Raw genomic sequence first — 26,829 nt, 5'->3', positions numbered from 1 at the left:
AATATTACAATTTTCTGAGACACTGATATTTGGGTTTTCAGTGGCAGTACCACACAAAATACACAACTTTTACTGCATATTTTTTACACTGTACTTTACTATACTCTGCAGCACATCCTCATTTCAGGCATAGTGAACACAGAGAAATGATGTGTGTGTGTGTGTGTTCTCAGTGGGGGACAGATGCACATGTGTTGTGGTGAGGGGCCCTAAATACAGTATACCCACCCATCCAGACACCAGCATACCACTGGTTAAAGCAGCACTGTAACTCTGAGTTTCCAGGCTGTAATTAAGGCCGGTGGAGGTGCTGATTAACTGCTGTTAGAGGGAGAATGAGGGCTTTTAGAGGAGAACAGTAAACCTGAGAGTGGAGGTTTAAAAATGGTTAAATGCTGCTTACCAGTAGCTCAGAGAGGGGTGTTCCTTCAGAACGGCGGTGGGGAACGTTGGGAGCTTCTTTAAGTCCGTTCTTGCGTTTTCATCACTGTAAAAGAACATTATTTTGTATTAATGAACAATTTATTCAAGATATAGATCACAGACTTTAAATAAACCAGTATTAATATATCCAACTCGAAATTCTGCACTGATATTTAATAATAGACATCAACCCTTTCAGACTCGCATCCATTTTAATGGACATCATGTATTTCCTTTATTTTTAAATGTTGTTTTGTTGCACAGAACACAATTTAAGAGCTGTAGTCCAACAGATTAGACCATGAACCAGACAATGAACACGTTTATAAACTGAAAAACAGTAGTACTAGAGGAAGCCATTGAAGCAAAGTAACAGCTAATTTTTTTTTATTAATTTTAATGTGACTTAGAACTAGGGGTGGGCAATATTATATCATATACAATATATCGTGACACAGAAATATCATGATATTAAAAATCCATATCGTGATAATAGGGCTGTTCTGTATTAAAAGTAGTCTATTATTCACTGTGAAGCTTTAGGTGTATTTATTGTATAATTGTTTTAGTTTGCAGTTTATATGCATGCACTAAATATTCTGCAATATTATTTGCTGCATTATATTATTTTATGCTATATTATTTATTTTGCCACATAATGATTATACTGTTATACTATTAACCCATATTCCTAAAATTAATGAATTATTTTTCTGTAACCCTATATCGCCAAGTATTACGTTATCGCAAAAATACCCTGAAATATCGTGATATTATTTTAGAGCCATATCGCCCACACCTATTTAGAACACAATTTAAAAATGTTCTTTTTACTGTTTAGGGATGGTTTATAAATAAAAAGGTCATAAAATATATAATAATATAAAATATTAAAACACAGGCTTCCAATTTAATGGAAATAAAAAATTAATTGGATTTATTTACTATATAGGTTTTACAGCAGAATTTTAGGATTTATCATACATTCCCTGTCAATATAATTTATCTAAAAACTGCTCAAAGTAGACGAGATTAATTAACTTTTTATCAAAAGATATAATATGTTAATTTAGCTATATCAAACTATAAAAATGTCTTGCAAAATCAGTTCAGGACCCTAAAAATATAGCTGTCGAAGTGCAGTAAAACATGCATTGACTTAGAAGGTTCATCAATATGAAGCTGAAATGGAGGGCATGACAAAAATAATCGTGACTATATTGATTGGAAGATTATTTGTCTACTAAATTACTAGTTTAGTAGTTGCAGGTCAAGTATGTATGAATATGCATATACTACAGCTAAAGTGTACATTTACTACCACAAAAAGGCTGCAAACACTCTTAAATAAGCTTTACTATATACTAGCACAATAAAAAAGAGGTATTTGTGGTTTTAAAGCACTAAAACTAGTCCTAGTTTTTTAAGTCATCACAGTTCTATATAGAAGCTCTGTATATTTGCTGAAGAACCCTCATATAAACCCTGTTTCTCAGGGTTTAGTTTAGTCTGCTGAAAGAAGTGAGATTTGAAAGATTTGGGTTTGTGTTTGATCAGAGCCGACAGAATTCATCTAAACCCCAAACACAGCCAGTCTAACACTGATAACACTGATAAAACTCTGAAAATATGGATGTTATGGATATTTTATGGAGATATCATGGATGGTTTCCTGACACCGCTGTTTTTTATCTTTATTTGAGCCGAGCTTAAGCTCTGCAGATAAGAGATGAAAACCTTCTGAGCTCAGCAAGGGGTGGGACAAAATATCAGTATTGATTAGGCCTGTCACAATAATTACATTATCGGTTTATCGTTCAATAAATTGACATGACCTCAATCATTATAATAATCGTGATATCGTCTATTGTCTTTGCACTTCTATATACAGACACAGGGAGTAAATAAACATGAAAAATACCTTTATTAAGAAAAATGGAAACATCAACATCCAAAACAAACTTAGGAAACATAGTAACGGCCTAGTGCGGCTCTAGTTGCTTAACTTTAGTGTCTCTTAGGTATGTGTTGCCTTAGCTTTCCTCTCACCGTCAGCATATCTCTCGATTAAAGGCAGAGGGCAAAATCTTTATTTTCTTGGTCCAACGCGTACCAGCTGGGACAGACCGGAGCTGCACGTGATGGTGTGGACAATGGACCCATTGTTCCCCTGCCTGCACACTTTGCAATGTGTGTATATATATATATATATATATATATATATATATATATATATATATATTTTTTTTTTTTTTTTTACAGGGTTTGTACGGTCATGAAAAATCTGGAAAAGTCATGGAATTTGAAAACAGCAACTACCAGGCCTGGATGAGTTTTGAAAAAATAAAAATACCCAGAAAGTTTAAAGCTCACCTTCCGCGAAAATCCGATTTTTCTTGTTTTTTGTGGAATACAGTAGGTCTCTCCGAGTTGAATGTGTACACCTGCACATTAAATTGTTTTGCAGCCCCCATTGTCTGCAGGAGCTAAGCAAAGAAATCCCCCCCCCCCTCCGAAAAACGGGTGAATTTTGAATTATCTTTCTGCCTACGTAGGCAGAAACTCACAGACCAGCCCACCTTGGCTCGAGAAACTCCCAGAGGCGGAGCTGAAGCGACGCAACATCACCGCTCATCAGTTAGGAGGTGGGAGGCAGTGAGCGGCAGAGCGGTGGAGGGGCGTCGCAGTGCTCCTAGCCAATCAGAGGAGAGATATTTGCATGCTGTTTGCATGTATGAATATTCATGAGCAAAGCTGGAATCCGGTCATTTTGGACACACCCCTAAAACAGTCCATTAAAAAAGAGCTATACAGAGACACCTGAGCACTTTTTTTTTTACAAAAACGGCTCACATGTCATTCATTCATACTAGAGACCACAACTAGACATTTTAAAATGAAAGAAAAAACGACGGAAGGTGACCTTTAAAGTAATGGAAATTTGGTCTACAAATCTTTGTGTTTCTGTTTATAAATGCCTTAAAGGCATGGAAAAGTCATGAAAAAAATCATGGAAATGTATTGGTTAAAAAGTGTATGAACCCTGTATGAATATAACCTACTTGGGTTCAAGCTGGGAACTTTTCGGGTTCCAAAATTAGGTCCGTGAACAGGAATGGAAAGTTTATTGTCTTTAAAAAGGTGCAATTACTTTATGATATGTTATCATTATATTAGTGCCATTTAATGGTCTTAATATGCCAACGATATCGTTTATCACAATAATTTCTGGGACAACATATCGTTTGCAAAAAATTGTTATTGTGACAGGCCTAGTATTGATACTGTTATTGATAAATACAGTATCGTTTTCATCAAGTTATCAATAATCAGTACACCAATACCTAATCATTAAAAATGGTACAATAATATTTAGTACCGGCAGTTTTACCCAATTGTATACTGTCATTTTTGGGATTAAAATCTTTTTCTCAAAAATCAACAGTGCTCCTTATGTATGAATTCTACCAGTCAGGTATTAAGGAGCAGTAAAAGACACTCCACTGAATTACAGGGTTACAAGGGTGAGTTTTCAGTAAAGTTTCTCCAGCACTAAGGCTGGAGCAGCAGTATTAGCATTAGCTGCTAACTGCAGCGCTAGCTCTTTTGCCGTTCAGAGGTGAGTATATATCGGACTGTTATCTGTGTTTGCCATCTTAAAACAAGCTATGTGGAACAAACCGCTAACTGATATCGCCCTGGGTTTACCAGAACACTTATCAGTTATTGGGGGGCATTTACGTCTACGCAGCAAGCACTGCGGTTAGCGGCTAATGCTAATGCTGCTGCACCCAGCCTTAATGCTGGAGAAACTTCACTGAAACTCACCCTTAGAAAAAATATTGGAAATCTAAGCTTAAATAAACAATTTTCATAAGAGAAATCTGTGTAGATTAACATCCAGCGCTTGTTTGACACAGCAACATGGCGACACTCTTGTTCACTTCGATTTAGGCATCCTTAATAGTGTCGCTTAATGCACCTTGTAATCAGGTGCACTTTATTTATAAAAATAGACCAGAAAATAAGATGTGAAATCAACCACTGGCCTTGAAACCATGTTTAGAATCATTGATTTGAAGTTGCACTGATTCATGAACCGATTCTCTCAATAAGTCAATGAGTTTTTTTATTATTACTATTAATAGTATTACTTTATTATTAAATAAAAAAAAAAAAAGAATTTTCGTTCCATGAACGATCCTCCATCATTTCATCAATTTATGTTGTTTTAGTTTTTTTTTTTTCTGTGGTATCTTTTCACTATCGTATTGACATATTTAGACAGTACCGAAAGTCATAATTTTGTTATTGTGACAACACTAGGTGCTATAATCTAATGAATAGGATAAATTAACCTGCAGTGAAGAGTATTATCTATTATATTTTATTAGATAATAGATTAGAATCTATTATTTTTACTTCACTACTGTACTTTTAGTACTTTTTAATTTTTAGTACTTCAGTTAAATTTTACAATAAACTACTTACAATACTTTTGTACAAACAAAAGTTGAATACTCTAATACTTCTACTTTAAGTGTGGAGATTAAAGGACATTTCAACTTCTACTCAAAAAGTCACCTTTTTGATCAATCACTCAAGTCTGGATGTCTAGCACACGTCTGAGTAAAATAAAAACACGAGTTAAGATAAGTTGACTAAGATAACTGCAGTATAAATGGGATTTCTTAAAAATCTAAGAACAGAGCAATCAGCTTGCTTCTATGCTGCAAGTGGAGAAGGATCAGCATGCTAGATCGACATGGAGACCTGCGAAGTGAAGCAGCAATAATAAGCCTTAAAAATCACATTTTTTTAATACATTAATAAGTCAAACGCTAAAACCTTCTACAATCTTCGTTTACTTTAATGTTCCACTGAGTCTATATATGGCAGAAACATTCAGAACTATAATCTGAGTTTATATTTGGCTGCACTGAGTTTGATTTTTGGTCTACATGTGCTTCGTATCACTACAGATTAACGCTGAGGCTGGTAGTGATCTGGTAATAATAGTAATAGTGCTTTATCTTGGTGAGGAGAGCATGCTGTATATCAATGTCAAGACGGAAGATAAAGCTACCTGTGAGTAACTCTGAACACACAGGCCGAGCAAAGTGCTTTTCAATTAGAAATCAGGAGAGAGAAGTGCTGCTGGCAGAGCTCAGAGCTGCTGAACTAAAACAAAAGCTGTTCAGAAGGTTTGGCAGAGTCTGCTGCAGTGTGTAGAGACGAGCACACACAACCCAAACACAACCCTCACACTCTCCCACAGCGCCGCGGCCGTCAGCACCGAAACAGATCCTGCTTTAAACTCGTTTACACAATCCGGTTTATCCACCTTCCTCAGCTCAGCTCTGAGCTAAACAGGCTTTCCAGTTTTCTGGCCTGAGTTCGGCCTGTAGAAAGTGTGGAGACACTGCTGTGCCACTTAAAAATGTTATTTTTGTATACTTTTGTTGTAAATGATTACATTAATAAAAAGCTATATGTTTAATGTTCACTTTACCTAACAATTACCTAACACTGTGTAGCCATCTTGATCATTCTTAAAAGGTAAATCAAGGACACAAGGCATGCCTATCCTTACATTAAGTTAACTTATAAGTTTGGATTGCATTGACAAATTGAACATAAGTTAACAGTACTGCCATGACAGACAGCCAGAGACTTCTTTAATTAGAAGACTATCCACTGACTGCATTGTGAATAGGATTTGGTAACACTTTACTTGGATGGTCCATTTGATGAGGCTCACCTGATATTCAACTAACAATCTTCTATTGTCTATTAAATGCAATTGAACCATAAAGTAAAAGTAAATGATTTTCTATTGAATGTAAACCTACATCCAACTCCAACCCAAACTCCAATCTTAATATTTTAGCATTGGGTTTAGTGTTAGATTTAAAGTTTAGATTAAGGTTAGGGTTTAGTGTAGGGTTAGATTTTAGGGTTTATTAAGTGTTAGGGTTAGAGTTATGTTCTATTTTGGATCATTTACATTCAACATATGGTTAAGTTGCAGTTAATAGACATTCAGTTGAATGTTAGTTGAGCATCAATGAGGCCATCAAATGGACCTTCCAAGTAAAGGGTTACCTGGAATTTTTCTAAACGCTAATCATGGCATCTGTTCTAAGGACAAATCCCGCCCTTTAACAAAAAAAAGAGCCAATCAGCTTGCTGCTTATGCTACAAGTGGAGGAGGGTCATCATGCTAGATTGAAATGGAGATCTGCGCAAGCGAAGCAGCCATACCAAACCTAAAAATTATGTTTTTTAATACATCATTGAGTCAAGTGATGTAAATGATGTTGTTGGTAAATGTAATCAGACATTTAGAGTATTTTAGACTCTGCATTCAAACAGATAGGACGCTGGTCTCACCACAGAATGAACATACTCGCCTATAAAGACCTTGCTACTAGAAAACTGATCTGTGGGCTCGGGTTCGACCCCTTTGGCCACGGCTGCTAATCTTGGCTGGTGACCACTGCATTCAGAGGCACTTTCTCCTGCAGGCCGGTCGTTTTAACAGCTCAGTGATTCAGGGTTGATGTTTGATGGCCTTAATTGCACTCACCAATTAAAATTAGAAGTTTCGTCACAGACAACCAGAGACGTCTTTAATGAGGAGACCAACCACTGACTAGCATAATGAGAAACCCCATTTATAGTGCCATTGATGCTTCCGTTCTAAGTACAAAGTCCCGCCCTTCAAAAAAAGAGCCAATCGGCTTGCTTCTTATGCTGCAAGGGGAGGAGGGTCAGCATGCTCGATTGATGTGGAGATCTGCGCAAGCGAAGCAGCTGTTCATGAGGGTTTTATCAGAATATATCAGTGATGTAATTGATGTTGTTGGTAAATATAATTAGAACTTCAGTTATATATATAGTATTTTAAACTCTCTACATTTTAACAGATAGAACACTGGTCTTTTATAAGATTGTAAAATTGCCACAGAGTAAAATGACATGCCTATAAAGGTTTAGGTTCTAGTTTTTTCATTTTTAGCTACTATAAAACTGGATATAAACCACAGGGTAGCCAATTTGTGGGCTCGAGGTCGACCCTTCTGGCCACTGCTGCTAATCTTGGCTAGTCTCCACTGCATTCAGAGGCTAATTTTGATTGAATTGACCAATTAAATGTACAAGTTTCACCACAGACAACCAGAGACGTCCTTAATGAGGAGACCATCCACTAAATGCAGAATGAATGGGAGTTTTAATAATGCTAATCATGGCATCTGTTCTAAGGACAAAGTCCCGCCCTTTAACAAAAAAAAGAGCCAATCAGCTTGCTGCTTATGCTACAAGTGGAGGAGGGTCATCATGCTAGATTGAAATGGAGATCTGCACAAGCGAAGCAGCCATACCAAACCTAAAAATTATGTTTTTTAATACAACAAGTGATGTAAATGATGATGTTGCTAAATGTAATTAGAGCTTCAGTTTAGAGTATTTTAGACTCTCCACATTTAAACAGATAGGACGCTGGTCTCACCACAGATTGAACTGACTCCCCTATAAAGACCTTGCTGCTAGAAAACTGATCTGTGGGCTCGAGTTCGACCCTTCTGGCCACTGCTGCTAATCTTTGCTAGTCACCACTGCATTCAGAGGCTAGTTTTGACTGAATTGACCAATTAAATGTACAAGTTTCACCACAGACAACCAGAGACGTCCTTAATGAAGGGACCATCCACTAAATGCAGAATGAATGGGAGTTTTAATAACGCTAATCAAGCTAGATTGATATGGAGCTCTGCGCAAGTGAAGCAGCTGTTCATGAGAGTTTTATCAGTGATGTAAAATGGTAAATGGAGCTTCAGTATAGAGTTTTTTGGTCTTTTGTAAGATTTTAAAGATTGCCACAGAGTAAACTGACTTGCCTATAAAGACTTTGGTTCTAGTTTTCCTTATTTCAGCTACTAGAAAACTGATCTGTGGGCTCGAGTTTGACACCTTTGGCCACGGCTGCTAATCTTGGCCGGTCACCACTGCATTCAGAGGCACTTTCTCCTGCAGGCCGGTCGTTTTAACAGCTCAGTGATTCAGGGTTGATGTTTGATGGTATTAATCAGTCTCTGTTGTGGGGTGATGGTGTGGTAATGTACAGTATGCTGCAGTGCTGTGACCACAGTGCCCAGTCAGCAATCTGGAATTCATTACTCCGTCTGTACTATCAAACGGCTCGCTGCGGGAGCCAGGCCTCCACCCCGCCAGGGCAACGTGTAGAGGAGGAACAGTAATGTGTCAGCTATTTCACTGAAGACCTAACCGCCCCCCCGCGGAAGGGAGGATGTTTTATTACCCTGATGTCCTTCAGCTATACAGGAACCCTGCATTTACATTACAGTGAAGAGACGGGATCTTCATTTCCCATTTATTTCTACGGCGTCTGCTCTCGGCTGTGGGCACGGCAGCATCGTAAATCAGCTAAAAAGGGTAATAAAGAATTTTTCTTACGCTCTACACCCAAATGAGAAGCAAGCTTCGATGGCAGCATGCCATCAAATTGTTGATGCACCCTAGAGCTGCACTAGGGGCAATGATAAACGTAGACGACAAAGTCAAAGTTTACTCAAGTGAAATTAAAACGGAGTTAATAAGTAATAAACCTGCAGTAAGAATGGGAGTTCTCATAAACACTAATCATAGCATCCAATCAATGAAAAAGTCCCGCCTTACAACAAAAAGAGCCAATCAGCTTGCAGCTTGCAGCTTTACAGTGCAAGTGGAGGAGGATCAGTGTGCTAGATTGATAAGGAGATCTGCGCAAGTGAAGCAGCCATATCAAACTGAAAAAGTCACTTTTTTGTGCATTACTGGGTCAAATGGTAAAAAACTGATGATGAGGGTTGGAAAAATTGTAATTAGAACTTCTGTTTACAGAATAAGAGTCGCCCCATTCCAAAAAAATAAACAATAAAGGTTTTCCTATACTCCACACAAATGGGAAGCCACCTTAAAGTCAGCATGCCATCAAACTGTTGATGCACACTATGACTGCACTAGTGGTGTAATATGTTGTATGGTACGCAAATATTGGCATAAATTGAAACACAATAAAAAAAAACCTCTATATTGTGATAATAGCAAAATTCTTTAAAGCAGTCCGTATTTATTTTGTTGGTTACCGTATTTATTTGTAAATTTTTATATACATTAAATATGCTGCACTTTAGTTTTGTGGTATATTTTTGCTGTCAATTACTTTATTTTTGTTATTTTCTATTGTTTTGTTACACTATTATTGTTTTATACAAACTAAGAGTCTCACTAAGTTACTGAAAGTTTATGAAAAAGGAAATTGTTTTCAGAGTTTTTGTTTCTACTGAATGTAAAATTATGTAAAACTAATAATATTAATAATAACAACAACAATAACTATTTCTGTTTTCTTTTTTATCATTATTATTAATGTTGTTGTTTTGCATTAGTATAATATTTAAATTAATGTTTGTCACAAAAATCAATGGTTTTTCATATCGGCAAGAATATTGTTATTGAAAAAATACAAAATACCCTAAAATATATAAAATTAATAAAAAATATACAGCTATCCAAAGTATTTAAACATTGTCACTATTTTGTGAATTTTGATAGTAACGACTTTCCGCTTTAAATTAAGAGGTGAATTCATTATTTGATAATGATATTTTTACATTTTAAAAACACTAAAATAATTAGACAATTAATTGAATAAATTGGAAAATTTACAAGAAAGTGATTTTTTTTTTCATTGCTTTGTAAAAAACAATTAAATTGCTTTGAATAAAAATTATCAAAGTCATTTAGAATCTAAATTTAAGTTTGCTATATCCACAGGGACTCACAAGCTCCCGAAAAACATAATTCATGACATAGAGGGTTAAAAAAGGATATTTTTGATACGTTAAGAAAATGTCTCACGATATAATACAATCTAACCTTATATTACATGAGTTTACCATGTATTAAAGCGTTGAACAGGGGCTTAATTATTAAACTTGTAAATCTGACTGTATAAGTTTATATTGTATAAGATTTACAGAAGAACTTTGATTTATACTGAGAGTTATTTTAGTGAGGAATTCTCCCACACAAAACATCATCCAGCTCTAATTAAGAGATTCCTGCTGCAGGATTTTGAATTCAGACTCATCTCTGAAGACGTCACTATCCAGCCCGACGCCACAGATATCTCTGTACCCTCATGCTTCATATCTACACAGCTTAAAGACCGGAGAGCTGGAGGAGGACAGGGGGACGGGGGGGGGGCAGCTGATGGGAGAAGGGGGCCCTAATCTCCTGCCATGCTGCTGCACTGTAGCTCCAGCTTTATGAAGGGGATTTGGGGGCCTGGAGGCGAGGAGGTGAAATGTAAGATGCAGGAAAATGAAGAGAATAGAGCTTCAGTCTGAGTTTAGTGGAGTTCAGTATAAAAAAGCTTTCAGTTTTCATATTGTGTCCTTGAACTGATTGGCTGCTTGAGTTTATTGCTTTTATGGAAAGGACAAAGGCTACAGGAGAAGGAAATCATGTATTTAAGCAATAATACACTCGAGGTTCGTGCTATAATGTGTAATATTGGCACTGCTGTGCAGAGTACTGTAGAGTAGTAGCACAGCAGTGCCAATATTACAGTGCCAATTAGGGGTGGGCGATATTATTTTGTATACAATATATCGTGACACAGAAATATCATGATATTAAAAATCCGTATCATGATAATAGGGCTGTTCTGTCTTAAAAGTAGTCTATTATTTACTGTGAAGCTTTAAATGTATTTATTGTATAATTGTTGTAGTTTGCAGTTTATGCATGTACTAAATATTCTGCAATATTTTTTGCTGCATTATTTTTTATTTTATGCTATATTATTTATTTCACCACATTATGATTATACTGTTATACTATTATACTATATTCCTGAAATGAATGAATTATTTTTCTGTTTCCCTATATTGCCAAGTATATCGTTATTGCAAAAATACCCTGAAATATCGTGATATTATTTTAGAGCCATATCGCCCACCCCTAGTGCCAATATTACACATTATAGCACAAACCTCAAGTGTATTATTGAGATTATACCACAGTTCCATTATCACGGTTTATTAAAAGATTTTATAGAGTTAAAGAAGAGGAGAAAATAAATAAGATCTGTTTGGTTATAAAAACTCCGCCAGTTAAAATAGTTCCATAGCTGCTCTGCTTCAGAAGCAATGTAAGCTATGCATTTTTGGCCATTTTAGTCAAAACTGAGAAAATCTAATCTTACTGTAAATAAACAGAAGAGCTTTACTCACCCAAATAAATGTTTTTTTTTTTTTTTAGGGGAGAAATCTGTGTAGATTAAAGTCCAGCGCTCGTTTAACTAAAATAAAATGTTTTGTTTTTCTAAGAATTAAAAAAAAAATACAAAAGTCGAACTTACATTTAGCTTAAAATACTCTATATTAACTGGAAAATATAAACACTTAAGCTTTTATTTTAATAACAACAACTCTTAACCTGATATTGGTTGTTTATAATATGTGTAATAATGTGTATTTTCGAATCGCTGGGATTAGAGACATGGCATTTCTGCACTGTGCCTCCATGACACCGCATTTGGTTTGTATTTGTTTTGTAAGCGCTGCATCGCTGTTAGGTTACCTGTATGTGGCGGAGTAAGACATGGAGAGATTCGGTTAAAGTGCATTATTGCCTAATAATATCAATCATTAAACGCCTCTCAGCCAATCACATTTCAGGGTCAAAACTAATTAATTGTGGTATAATTAATATTGATTGTATTAAGAACATGACATGTTTTAACAGACATATTCCTTACAGGGTTTGGTGTCCAAATTTAGGAGAAACTGAAAACTGCTAAGAAGTTAAAAGCCATTAATGCCCGGATCAGACTACACGATTTTAGCCCGATTTTAACCCGATTTTGTCGGCGGCGACACATTGCGTGCGTCTGATCCGAATTTCAGTGTCGTGAGCGACAAAGTTCCGTGTAGTGAGACACAGTCAAAGATCAGTAATTTGACGTGAGCGACGCCGTCGGAGCGTCCGACGGAAAGACTAGCATGTTAGAATTTTTTGTATTTTATCGCCTAGTCTGACACATGCTGCTCCGCCCCTGCTCCCTGACTCTGACCAATAGGAAGACAGAGCATTCTGTGGTGCACAGATCTAAACACGGGAAATGAAAGCGGCACAGTGCTCCTGCAGTTCGCAGGACCAGAGAAACAGAAGAATAATCTAATAATCATCTAATAATCTACTTCATCTATGAAATATTCTGTTTACATTCACTGAAACCTAAGTAGCTCCATCTTTACTATACCTCAAGTTCTCTCTGGAGAACAAAAAGCATGCAATGTCCATTTGGGTCACCCAGGAATGAGCCCACAGTCGCTTTTACCCCCTTTTTTTTTTTTTTTAGCACAAAAGCGCTTCCATCACGCAAAGGGCTTCGGTAGCCGTGATTGTCAGATTCTACACTTCTCCCCCGCGATGACCTACGAACTCATGCTTGGACGAGAACGATGATTGGTCGGTGATTAGCGTTTAGTGTTGCCAGTCCCCCGAGAACGACTCAAAATGAAAACGACTGCTTAATCTGACATAGTGAACATTGTGAGGGATGAAAATGTCGTGTAGTCTGAGCTTGGCATAACTCTTTTATACTTCACTCAAACCTGCTACAACATAATCCAAACTTTCATAAGGTTTGTCAGACCTGTCGATGTGTTTCGTAGGATTTACTATGAACTATAAAACTAACCAGAATTTCTCATTTTGTTCATTTTTACATTCCAAAGCAAACTATACTGTGATCTGATGTAGAAATGGAAGAGATCCAATCTGTCGACTACCTATTGGATATCAGGGTATTGTATAAGGACAAGACCACTCCACTTAGTTACTGTAATCTTCAGGCTTTAAGCCACCACTTTTTTTAAACACACTTTAAACACTGCTTTACGGGCTAATGAGCATCATGCCGCCAAAAACATGCCAGTTCAATCTTTTCATCTGAAATCTAAACTTACTGTAAACAAACAAACAAACACAAACTGTAAAAGTGTTTTACACACCCAAACTGTTTCCAATCTTTAAAAAAAGCTTGTAGACTAATCCTGGACAACAAAGTATTTGTAGCCACTAAACATCTAAAGTGGCTCTCTGAGCTGAGTCGAGGGCTTGGATTAAAAGCGGCGAGAAGTAATTTACCAAAAGTTCAGAAATCAATTTTTTAGTGGAAGAATCCTTGTTTTTAATCACAGTTTTCATGCATCTTGGCATCATGTTCTCCTCCACCAGTCTTACACACTGCTTTTGGATACCTTTATGCTGCTTTACTCCTGGTGCAAAAATTCATTCAAGCAGTTCAGTTTGGTGGTTTGATGGTTTGTGATCATCCATCTTCCTCTTGATTATATTCCAGAGGTTTTCAATTTGGTAAAATCAAAGAAACTCATCATTTTTAAGTTGTTTTTTTTTTTTTATTTCAGAGCTGTATGACTCTATAAGACATCACCAGACTTTAACAGATAAAAGCAGCTTCATTCACAGCTCTGAACACAACCAGCGATCCTCTCCGCTTTCACTCCACATGACTCTCAGCAGAGCTCAGAGCTTTGTGTTTAAATAATGAACTACGGGGGCACAGGAGGGACACAGCGAATAACAGGTTTAGCCTTAAACCACCCGCTCATCCACTTTACTGCTCACAGGTTATTATTACTCACTTTACTATTCACTATACAGAGACACACTGCCAGCACTGATCACCAGCTTACAGACTACCAAAGTAGAACGATAATTACAGACAATATAATTCAGTATATATCATTTCAAACATTTAGTTTCTAACCACATTCCGAAAGCCTGTAACTGTTTTAGTTGAGTTTTTATTCTACCATTTAATTTAATTTGTAATTTTTTAATTTAGAGCATTTATTTGTAGAAAATGAGAATAATTATAGAAATACTTACAGAGGCAGTGATATATATATTATATTACAATAATATATATATATTATTTCAAACTTTTCATTTCTAACCACATTCCGACAGTCTATAACTGTTTTAGTTGAGTTTTTGTTTTATTCGTCCTTTTATTTGTTTAAATGTTTAATATTGTATCTCTACTTTTTACCTTCTCCATAAAAATAAATACATGGTATTTTTAGCTACTTTACAACTTTACATTTTTTTTTTATCTATTGTTTTTAATTTGTGTTTTTATTTTACTTTTTATCTCTTTATTTGACTGCTTTAAATTTTAGCCTGTCCATTTATTCTTTCAATGTGAATCATTTTATTTCTCCTTAATTAAATCTTAATTGATTTTTTGTTTGTTTTTCTAATGCTTTTGCCATTTAATTACATTTTTATTATTTTTGTTTGTAGTTCCTTATTTTAGCTTTACCTGACTAAATAAATACATCAATTAAATTATGTAAGCTTAATATTTTCAGTTTGCATAATTTCTAATTGCTCAGCTGCACTGAAAATGAGGGTTATCCTTAATGTATGAATGAAATGTATGAGCAAAATTAGACAAAACAGACTATCTGTATGTAGCTTTATATATTGCCATTTTATATATTTTTAATTAATGTATGTTTGTTTTATGTTGAACAGTTTGTAAAGATTTTAGTGTAGCATAGTTCAAGTATTATAATGTTCTAAATACTCATTTAAACAGCAGCAGAACTGATTTATTCTAATTTATGGAAAATTATGGCTTTCTGTTTTACAACTTTGGAATAATGGAAGCATTAATGCCAGTATGCTGCACTTTGTTGTACATTGTTATATATTGGTGGTTAAATGCTGTAAAATTGAACTAATATCCATAATTAATACATTCCAATAATATTTGCCTACTTTGGAGCACGTTATCCTCTTCAGTAACACGAATGCTGTGAAGTATCAGACAACTATCTTGATATATGGAGTATCACAGAATCACATCATCGTTATCATAAGATTTTTTTACCTTTTACAGACACTAATAGTGTAATATTTTTAATACCAACTCAGTTCTTCTCCAGCAGCTTAGCTCTATGAATCATTAATGTTTGCGTTCAGCTGTAGGTTAAGGTCAAACCGCTGTAAAAGGAAAGAGTACAGTAGGAAACCCAAGCCAAGGACGCTGGAATGAGATTAGTTTGGGTTCTCGACGTCAACTCTCCTCACTGTCGCTGTGCATGATCTAGGAAATCATCAACTAGCGCTGACTAATCCATGAAAAACAGACACAAGTGGTGTAAATATTAACTTCTGACTGTTAACTCCCAAACACACCATGATCATTTATACCTCTTGCTCCTAATTTGTAGTAGCTTTAAGAATAAACTCAATTTTTTTGCATCTCTGAACACAGAGATCAGCTAGTTATGGGCAATTATTATATGTTCATAGAGCATAAGGTCTATTTTCTGTGCTAAAAACAAAGCTAACGCTAATGCTACAGGTGCCTTACTGTAAATCTGCCATTCAGAACACAGCTAACACAGGATTCTTCCACCATTTTAAAAGTCAAATTTAATGCTTTTTAAGACCTCTCAGTGTTTTTTGGACCACACTAACTATAATTTAAGACCCAATGTATTCATATTTTCTTTGGTAGCTAACTCGCCGCTAATGTTACTATGTTATCTAGCTCGCTGCTAATGTTAGCTAGCTTGCCACAAACCTTAGTTCTCTCCCCAGTAATGTAGTTAGATAACTTGCTGCTAACATTACTATGTTAGCTATCATTCCGCTAACCTTATTTCTCTCACCAGTAACATAGCTATCTCGCCGCTAATGTTATTATGTTAGCATGTTAGCTAGCTCACCACTAATGTTACTATGATAGTTAGCTCCTCACTAACCTTAGTTCTCTTTCCAGCAATGTAGCTAGATAACTTGCTTGTTAGTATGTTTTTTAGCTAGCATTAGCTAGCTCTCCATTAACCCCCTCATTAATGTAGCTAGATAACTTCCTGTTAAAGTTAGTATGTTAGCTAGCTCATCGCTAACATTAGCTAGCTCTCCACTAACCTTAGTCCTCCCCCCAGTAATGTAGCTAGATAACTTGCTGCTAACGTTAGCTAGCTCACCGCTAACATTAGCTAGCTCTCAACTAATGTAGCTAAATAACTTGCTTGTTAGTATGTTTGTTAGCTCACCGCTAACATTAGCTTGCTCTCATAACCCTAGTTCTCTCCTCATTAATGTAGCTAGATAACTTGCTGCTATTGTTAGTATGTTAGCTAGCTCATCGCTAACATTAGCTAGCTCTCCACTAACCTTAGTCCTCCCCCCAGTAATGTAGCTAGATAACTTGCTGCTAACGTTAGCTAGCTCACAGCTAACATTAGCTAGCTCTCCACTAATGTAGCTAAATAACTTGCTTGTTAGTATGTTAGCTAGCTCACAGCTAACATTAGCTAGCTCTCCACTAACGTAGCTAAATAACTTGCTTGTTAGTATGTTAGCTAGCTCACTGCTAAAATTAGCTAGCTCTCTATTAACCCTAGTTTTCTCCTCATTAATGTAGCTAGATAACTTGCTGGTAATGTTAGTATGTTAGCTAGCTCACCGCTAAAGTTATCTGCATTTTAAGCCATCGCCATCCCATATTTGACACTTTCTGCATTACCATTAAATAAACTTGCAGTCCAGCAAAAGTTATTGGCTGTTCAAATATGTTGCCAGCAATTACCAAATGCTCTGTAATTAGAAGCTCAGGAGGCAGCTGGACAATTTCCATTATTTATACTTTTTTTAAATAAATAAAATACATAAATATGCAAGTTCAAGAGGACAACTGAACAGATTGTCTTTTTGTGTCAATTTTAGCCTCTTCAAACTAGTTATAGACATTTTCAAGTAAAAATGGCTCTGGATAAAAGCATCTGATAAATATGCATTAAATGTAAACCATTGAAGCATTTCTACTGGTCCATTTATAAGAAAACTTCAACAACGTACATGCAAGATTTTACAAGACTTATCACATTTTCTGTGCTAAAAACGATAAAAGATAATTCTAAAACTAGGAGTGCCTGAACGTAAAACTGAGAGCCAGAACAAAGCTCAAATTATTCTCAAGCACATGTTAAAAAGCGCAAAATCAATATAGTTTCATTCTTAAGACAAAATAATAAGGTTGTAGGGCTGGGCGATATTGTTTTTAAAAATAAAGTAATAATCTTGATATTTTTCAAATTTATAGTTTTTTTACATAACTTTAAAACGTTTTTCATTTAAAGTGATACCCAAGCTACAGTTTCTATTTCTACCTTTTTTATATTAAGCATTCCCCTTCAACCTTTCATGCTACAGTTAAGGCAAAGTGTAAAATATATAAAAAAAAAAAAAAAAAAAATCACAGTTATATAAAATAATTCTTTACAAGTTTCTGACAGAAGCACATCAAAGTCTATCTCTTGAGATTCACTCCACAGCTTATATATGTAAAAGATTTACAATCGCCATTATCCTATTTTAAAAATAGCATTAAAACAATCATTCCATTAATCTAATTAATTCGTTTAACCTCTCAGCCCATTCTCAACCAAAGCAGAAAGCAGAGAGACATTTAAAAACTGCTGATGATACACTGCTTAAATATTTAGAGCTCCTCTCAAAGTTTAATATCCTAACCCAGCTCTAAAACAAATTTATTACAATAAGAAATAGTCATATATAAAGATATACTTTCAGGCTCACGTGAACATTCCCTCCATAATATAATATAATATAATATAATATAATATATATATATATATATATAATATTAATAATAATACAAGTGATATTCACCAAACTAAAAATTAAAAAACAGTGACCTTGATATTAGTTAATAGTTATAGTTATTATAAACAGAGCAGCTGCTTCAGTATTTCAGTATTGAGCCTGAACTGAACACACAACACCCATATAACACCACATAAACCCCCCACACCTCCCCTTTAACAGATAGGTGATGACAGTCTACTGACTGTGACTCAGACTGGAGATATTTCTCCATTACACTCTTTCACACACACTCACACACTTCATTATTCACACTGACACACACCACAGATCACTCCACAGCACAGCAGCTCTCAGTCTTTCTGTTCTATTAGTCAGAATGAGCAGCGTTTACCTGGTGTAGTCCCCCTTCGCCTCCTGAAACACAAACACACGAGACGGTCAGTGACACGGGAACTCGTGTGTCTCACGTCCCGCCAGCACGCTTCTCTTTATAAACAGACCTGCGTGAGCCGCGTGCCCTAAGAAGCTTACGTCTAATGAGCGTGTGCACATGTAGAAACACACTGTAAACTTTATACTGGTCTCTGAAGACACAACACACTTTTACAAAACTGTACAAAACATAATTTTGCTATTTATAGGTTTATGTTTGAGTAAAATGAACATTGTTGTTTTATTCTATAAACTACAGACAAAAGTTCTCCCAAATTCCAAAGAAATGTAATTTAGAGCATTTATTACCAGATTCAGGGCTTTTAGAGCTAAAATAATGCATAGAAAAAACAAGTTCATATAATTATAAACTTTTAAGAGTTCAGAAATCAATATTTGGTGGAATAACCCTGGTTTTTAATCACAGTTGTTTTTCATGCATCTTGGCATCATGTTCTCCTCCACCAGTCTTACACACTGCTTTTGGATAACTTTATGCTGCTTTACTCCTGGTGCAAAAATTCAAGCAGTTCAGTTTGGTGGTTTGATGGTTTGTGATCATCCATCTTCCTCTTGATTATATTCCAGAGGTTCTTAATTTGGTAAAATCAAAGAAACTCATCATTTTTAAGTGCTCTCTTATTTTTAAAATACCTTTAGTACCTTTAGTTTTTACCATGCAGTTTTATATTTGTAGATGCTTTGTGCACATTAGTTAACTAAACATAGTTTGTAATCTAAACAAATAAATAAATTAATAAAGAAAATATAAAGAAAATGAGCTTCCATCTAATAAATGTGTGTGCACATGCATTTCAACATTGTACACTCTATATTGGGCCTCTGCAGACACAACAAGCTTGTGCTTACAAGGTTTTACAAAACTATATATGGATAATAAGTTATATACAGTTATTATTATACACAGAGTGATCAATTTTAAGTCATTATTTGTTTTATTATTGACGACATGTCTCTCCAAACCATCAATGATTGATGGAAACTTCACACTAGACCTCGAGCAGTTTGGACTGTGTGTCTCTCCACTCTTCCTCCAGACTCTGCTCCCTTGAGTTACTTTAAATGAAATGTAAAATTTACTGATGATCAGTGATGGTTTGGAGAGTCATGTCTGTCATCTGCTGGTGTTGATCCACTGTGTTTTATTATCAAGTCTAAAGTCAGTGCAGTTTTGTTTTCCCACAAAATCTTACAGCACTTCATATCTTACAGCTTCCCTCTGCTACTGATAACTTTTATGGAGATGCAGATTTTATTTTCCAGCAGGACTTGGCACACTGCCCACACTACCAAACGTACCAACTGGTCTTACATAATATTCTAATTTTCTGAAACACTGATTTATGTTGTTTTATTTTATTGGCTGAAAGCCATAATAAATCATCAACAATAAAATAAATAAATGCTTATAGTAGATCACTCTGTGTGTAATACATCTATATAATATATGACTCACATTTAGAACTTTTCAAATGATATTCATTTTCTTTTAAGAAGCAATATATACATACAGCTCTGGGGAAAAAATACAAGTTTCTTTGATTTTACCAAATTAAAAACCTCTGGAATATAATCAAGAGGAAGATGGATGATCACAAACCATCAAACCACCAAACTGAACTGCTTGAATGAATTGTTGCACCAGGAGTAAAGCAGCATAAAGTTATCCAAAAGCAGTGTGTAAGACTGGTGGAGGAGAACATGATGCCAAGATGCATGAAAAAAAAACTGTGATTAAAAACCAACCAGGGTTATTCCACCAAATATTGATTTCTGAACTCTTAAAACTTTATGAATATGAACTTGTTTTCTATAAAGGACAATATTTTTATTTGGAATATGGGAGAAATGTTGTCTGTAGTTTATAGAATAAAACAACAATGTTCATTTTACTAAAACATAAACCTATAAATAGCAAAATCAGAGAAACTGATTCTGAAACTGAAGTAGTTTCTTAATTTTATCCAGAGGCAATTTTATATACAGGCAATAAGTGCTAGAAGTGCATATATTACTAAAGTATTTTGAATTTATACATAGTGAGCAATTGTAACATATATATTTCTTTAGTTAACTAACAACGAAGTAACAAACAAAGTAAGTAACAAAATAGCAAAGACTAGCTAGAGTCTCTGAGTAGCTACAATCAGTTTTGATTCAAACACACACACACACACACACACACACACACACACACACACACACACACACACACACACACACACTGCATGCAGCATGCTCACACACACTCACACACTAATATTACAGGCTGTTAAACTGTATCCAGCTCTTACCTGCAGCACATAAGCGGCTAGTCTGAAGATCTTCTCGCTCTCCAGCTCTATAGATCCCTGTAGAGGAAAAGAAGATACTCAGAAGATACTCAAAAGATACTCAGAAGATCCGCAGAGTTCAGAACCGAGCCGGTGCTCTGCTTTCCCCCCAGCCCGCCCTCCTCCTCACCGGCTCCCCCCGGAACACACCACCCATTCCCTCCGGCACAGGGGTGCAGCATTACCCCCTCCTCACTCCCACCATTAATACTCACTAATACTCACACCTTACTCCACCATACTCACCACACCTCACTCACCTACCGCATCTACTGACCCACAGGATCCAGTGTGAATCTAATAAAAACACACACTGTTCTTTATAACCGAGATTTACACTCCCCCCCCCCCAGCAGCAGAATGGTACAGTCCAGCAGCAGCAGGTTCAGCAATCAAAAGCTCTGCTCCTGTTGTTGTTATTATTTAATGTTTCATTGGTGTTTCCAGGAAATTTAAAAAAGCACATTATTAATAATAAAAAAACAAAATAATTTAAACGTTTTTTTAAGAGCAAATGAAAGATTATAAACAGAAAAGTTCTCAAAAAAAATGAATAAAAATAAAATATAAATAAAGCAAAACACACACAACAATAATAATATAGTATAATAACCCTTCTTTTAATAATTTAATGGTGTCATTTGATAACAATTTGTTTTATAGTTTTATAGGACTCCAAACTCAGGATTATTCATATTCGAATAGACATTTTTTCCTTAACTTACATGATTTCTTAGAAAGAAAAAGTTTTTTTTAAAGACTTCAGTGGTTTCATTTGATAACATATGGATTTCCTTCTTTAACAAAATTTTAAATTGTGGACTATACTTAAAGTAATATTTAAAATATAGCGGATTTAACCTGAAAACAGATGTATTTTAATTTTAGTAAAAGAAAGAAAGATCTGCATTTCCAGAATGTTAGGTAGCTGTTGTGTTTCTGGTGTACATTAGTTGAATAGAACTAGATAAATTATGTTTATTGAGTTTATTGAGTAAAACTCTTGTGTTTCTTTTCTATGTTCAGTCTCTCTGCAGGAGAAGTGAGCGCAGCTTTCTCCCCCAGCTCTTCTGTGCATGCCGCTACCGTAATACATGGTTTATATGCGCACCCAAACTTTTGCACAGATTCATCTTCCTTCTTTTCTCCAGCAAATATGTTAGTTAGTTTTGCATTGATTACTGTATATTTATATCTATATATATTATTTCATGTTGTAATATTGTAAGTTAAATTGAGGGACAAGTCTACACCATGTATCGTTAATGTATTGCAAACGAAAACCATATGATTTATCGCAATATCATAATTATTTTTTTTTTCCTTTATTCCCTATTGGCTGATTAGTGTACAATATATTACGACTTAAAAGCTTTAATCTAAAATGAATAAATGTAAGTAATAAATGCAGTATACATTATTAATTCTGTATCATTCAACAGAGCAGAGCTCATAGGAATATCAGTGTTTACAGTAATACAGCGTGCAATGGAAACAGGCCAGGAAAACAGGAGTACACGTCTTATGTGTGTGTGTGTGTGTGTGTGTGAAAGGGTGTGTGTGTGTGGAGAGAGAGAGTGAAAGAGAAGCTCTGGGCTGCTTGCCTTGCGTTCTTGGCATTGCCATCCTCTTAATTAACACAACCCAGTCCAATATCCAATGTGCCCTAGAGTCCTGTAGACACTCTCCACTGGACTCTGAGTGTGTGCGAGAGTGTGTGTGTTTATGTGTGTGTGTGTGTGAGTGTGTGTGTCGCTCTCAGACCACTAGAGACCTTTTATAGTATTTCCTCCCCCCTGTTTTTACACTCAGAAACACAGAATCCAGCGGGTGGAGTGATATTTCTGGAGGATTACAGAATCAGCAGATACTTTGTACAGGCTGGTGAATGCTGGCATTGTGCTGCCTGAAACAATGAGAGCTCTGGCAGGAGAACAAGCAGCCGAGCACAGTTTAAAATTACTGAAGGTCTTAAAAGTAAATCTGGAGTAAATGCTCTCTGAAGGCTGGGAGGAGCCGAACAGCAGCCGGCCGACCCCTAAAAACCTCACACTGCGCCCTCCGCCCCTAAACACCCATCTGATAAGAGCTGCAGAGCATCAGCCTGTGATTCTGGATTAACACTCTAACACCAACAACCTGATTTTACACATTTTATGCAATTAAAGCAATTAAGATAAAAGTGTTGCTTTAATTAACGTTTAACCTCATTAAAACACATAAGATAAATGATTCTGATATAAGACGCATGTTCTGATTATGCCCCATAGCTAAACCAATCTTAAGAACTGATTGTAAAGTAAAAAGGGTACAAAAAATACAAAATTACTCCTGTAGAAGTTGAAATATCAACTCAAGCTTTTTACTCTTTAACCCCTTCAGACCCGGCTTATGTTCTAGTGATTACAAAATGTATAATCATCCTGTTTCTGTCTGTAATGTGCAGCCATTTGTTTAACATAACTGCTATTTTTTATTTCATAAAACATTATTTTTTTATTTCTACACACATTTTAATATACAGACCTGGAATAAACGAAGAGACAACTTCAAGTTCTTCTTTTGTTGTTTATAGATATACGTTTGAGTACAATGAACATTGTTGTTTTCTCTTAAATTCCAAATAAAAATATTCTAATTTAGAGCATTTAGAGCATTTATTTACAGAAATTGAGAAATGTCTGAAATAACAAAAAAGATGCAGAGCTTTCAGACCTCAAATAATAATGCCAAAGAAAAAACAAGTTCATATTCATAAAGTTTTAAGAGTTCGGAAATCAATATTTGCTGGAATAACCATGGTTTTTGCATCTCCTCCACCAGTCTTACACACTGCTTTTGGATAACTTTATGCTGCTTTACTCCTGGTGAAAAAATTAATTCAAGCAGTTCAGTTTGGTGGTTTGATGGCTTGTGATCATCCATCTTCCTCTTGATTATATTCCAGAGGTTTTCAATTTGGTAAAATTAAAGAAACTCAACATTTTTAAATGGTATCTTCATATTTTTTTTTTCAGAGTTGTATGTGTGCGAAGAAAGACGAGTGAATACTTTAGGAAATATGGTGAAAAAGGAATTTGACAGATGTTTCATTTAAATGAACATTTTAGGATACAGAGATTGTATTGTGTTTTGTTTCGATAGAGAGTTTTTAGTGTTCAGGATTGGTAGTATTATTATTATACACAGATTTATTGGGCTAAATTAATGTGCTTCTGCAACTTGCAATTGTCTAAGTCGTATAAAAAGGTGAAGTTAACATTTTGATATGCTTTAATACCATAATAAAAGCTATGAAATAAATCAATGAGCTCACTAAATAAAAGGATATATTCAAAAATGCAGGTTATATGATTATGCAATAAGAATCTGTATATTTCTGACTCCTAAACCTCATGTTTCAGGTCAGCTGATCTGTAATAGACCTGCTGGTGTGGTTTCTGACACTGTATGACTCACTATTACCTATATAAATAGACAGCAGTGCAGACAATGGGTTCAGCAGGGATGTTTGCACAATGCTAATTGTTGGTCATGAGTCTCTGTGACTCTGTGACTCTGTGACAACCAACATCTGAGGGAGGAACATTGTGTAAGTTTCATATTTCAACATGACTTTAAACGTGTGAGTATCCACCATTAATTACATACATTAAAGCAGTGTACAGGGGTTGGACAATGAAACTGAAACACCTGTCATCATTTTAGTGTGGGATTTTAGGTTTCATGTCTAAATTGGAGCAGCCTGGTGTTCAATCTTCATTAATTGCACATTGCACCAGTAAGAGCAGAGTGTGAAGGTTCAATTATCAGGGTAAGAGCACAGTTCTGCTCTAAATATTGCAATGCACACAACATTATGGGTGACATACCAGAGTTCAAAAGAGGACAAATTGTTGGTGCACGTCTTGCTGGAGCATCTGTGACCAAGACAGCAAGTCTTTGTGATGCATCAAGAGCCACGGTATCCAGGGTAATGTCAGCACACCACCAAGAAGTACCAACCACATCCAACAGGATTAACTGTGGACGCTGTAAGAGGAAGCTGTCTGAAAGGGATGTTCGGGTGCTAACCCGGATTGTATCCAAAAAACATAAAACCACGGCTGATCATATCACGCAGAATTCAATGTGCACCTCAACTCTCCTGTTTCCACCAGAACTGTCCGTCACCACAATCAATTATTGTGCTCTAAAACCAGGTGTTTCAGTTTCATTCTCCAACCCCTGTATATATACACTGTAGAGAATGAACTTACATTGTAGACAGAAGTCTTGGCGTTCCGGTAAAACAGTTCCACCGTTGTTGTATCTTTCAGGAAGCTGATACTCTCAATATAAAACCTACAAAATCAGATAGATGAAGGTCTTTATATTGATCAAAAAAATATGGTTTAACAAAAATGCACAAAGATTTAATCTATTACCCCAAAACCAACAAAACCAACCAAATTAAAAAGTAAAATTTAGCTGTTTTAGTTGAGTTGAGTTGAAGCTTTAGTGATAATAGAGCTAAAAGTAATGTTTTATATATTTTATTCTTTTTTTTCATCATAGTAAATGAATAGCAAAGTTATACAGACTGTGAAGGAACACATAAGGATTCATGTAGTAACTTAAAATAAGTGTTAAACAAACCAAAAAATACGTATCTATATTTTATTCTGGGGAGCTGTTATCTTTTGATTTCCTTGGACGGTCCTGATGAGTGCCAGTTTCATCATTGTTTCAAAGTTTTTGATGGTCTTTACGACTGCACATGAGGATACTTTTAGAAAATAGGAAAGTTCCTGTTTTTTTCTTTACCTAATTGAGTAGTTCTTGCCTTAATATGAATGTACAAAATAAATATATAAAACACTTTTTTATTTACAAAATAATTCCATATATGTTTTTTTTATAGTTTGGATGACTTTAGTATTTATCTACAATGCAAAACATTTTAAAATAATGACAAAACACTGTAAAACATTTGTCCAAACTTTTGACTGTGTATATACAAATAACCTGTATTATATTTATCATACACTTAGCAATGACAAATCTGATAAAATATTATGTATATATTCAACATAGTGGAAAATATTCCCTTAAATCATAAGTATTTCAGCTAGTGTTATCTTCTTACTGTAGTGCAGAGGAAACACGAGTTTAAAAATCAATATTTGGTGGAATAACCCTGGTGGTTTTTAATCACAGTTTTTTTTTTTATGCATCTTGGCATCATGTTCTCCTCCACCAGTCTTACACACTGCTTTTGGATAACTTTATGCTGCTTTACTCCTGGTGCAAAAAAGTCAAGCAGTTCAGCTTGGTTTGATGATCAGCTTGTGATCCATCTTCTTCTTGATTATATATATATATATATATATATATATATATATATATATATATATATATATATATATATATATATATATATGTATAGTCGTATATATAGTATATATTATAATACATATATATATATAATTATAATACCTTATATTATACCTATATATAGTATATATTATAATACAGATTAAGTATACAGTAGATTTACTTTGGATTGAGACTTTTCCTACTAACTGCTGTATGTTGGTGATATATCGCCCTCTACTGGACATGTCTGCACTGTGCATGCTGCAGAATATATTTCTCTATAAAAATCAAACAAGCAAACAAACATATATATACAAAAAATATTACCTGACTTGGAATTTGAGCTCGAGTGGTCCAGGCTTTTTGTTAAAGTCGTGATCCAGAACTCTCCGGTTCAGCTGCAGCCAGTTAGTCTGACCACTAATATGAGAGAAATTATTATTAGTAGTATTATTATAATGAGTTATTTGATAAATAACACAGAAAATAACACATTAAATCATCTGCAGTG

General features: G+C 35.2%; 1 protein-coding gene across 2 annotated transcripts in view; it reads right to left on the bottom strand.

Moving 5' to 3' along the window:
* The window catches only part of frmd4ba (FERM domain containing 4Ba), a 141,962-nt gene that overhangs the window by 55,831 nt on the left and 59,302 nt on the right, over nt 1-26,829 (bottom strand). For both annotated transcript variants that reach the window (XM_049479464.1, XM_022667724.2), the window contains exons 4-8: nt 26,646-26,738; nt 25,220-25,304; nt 20,922-20,978; nt 18,566-18,588; nt 404-487 (exon numbers count right to left, since the gene is read on the bottom strand). In XM_049479464.1, the coding sequence (XP_049335421.1) occupies nt 404-487; nt 18,566-18,588; nt 20,922-20,978; nt 25,220-25,304; nt 26,646-26,738 (342 nt within the window). The remainder of the gene's footprint in view (nt 1-403; nt 488-18,565; nt 18,589-20,921; nt 20,979-25,219; nt 25,305-26,645; nt 26,739-26,829) is intronic.

The sequence above is a fragment of the Astyanax mexicanus genome, chromosome 5 (genome assembly GCF_023375975.1).
Source record: "Astyanax mexicanus isolate ESR-SI-001 chromosome 5, AstMex3_surface, whole genome shotgun sequence".
Classification (NCBI taxonomy): Eukaryota; Metazoa; Chordata; class Actinopteri; order Characiformes; family Acestrorhamphidae; genus Astyanax; species Astyanax mexicanus.
This window is presented reverse-complemented; position numbering and strand designations above follow the sequence as displayed.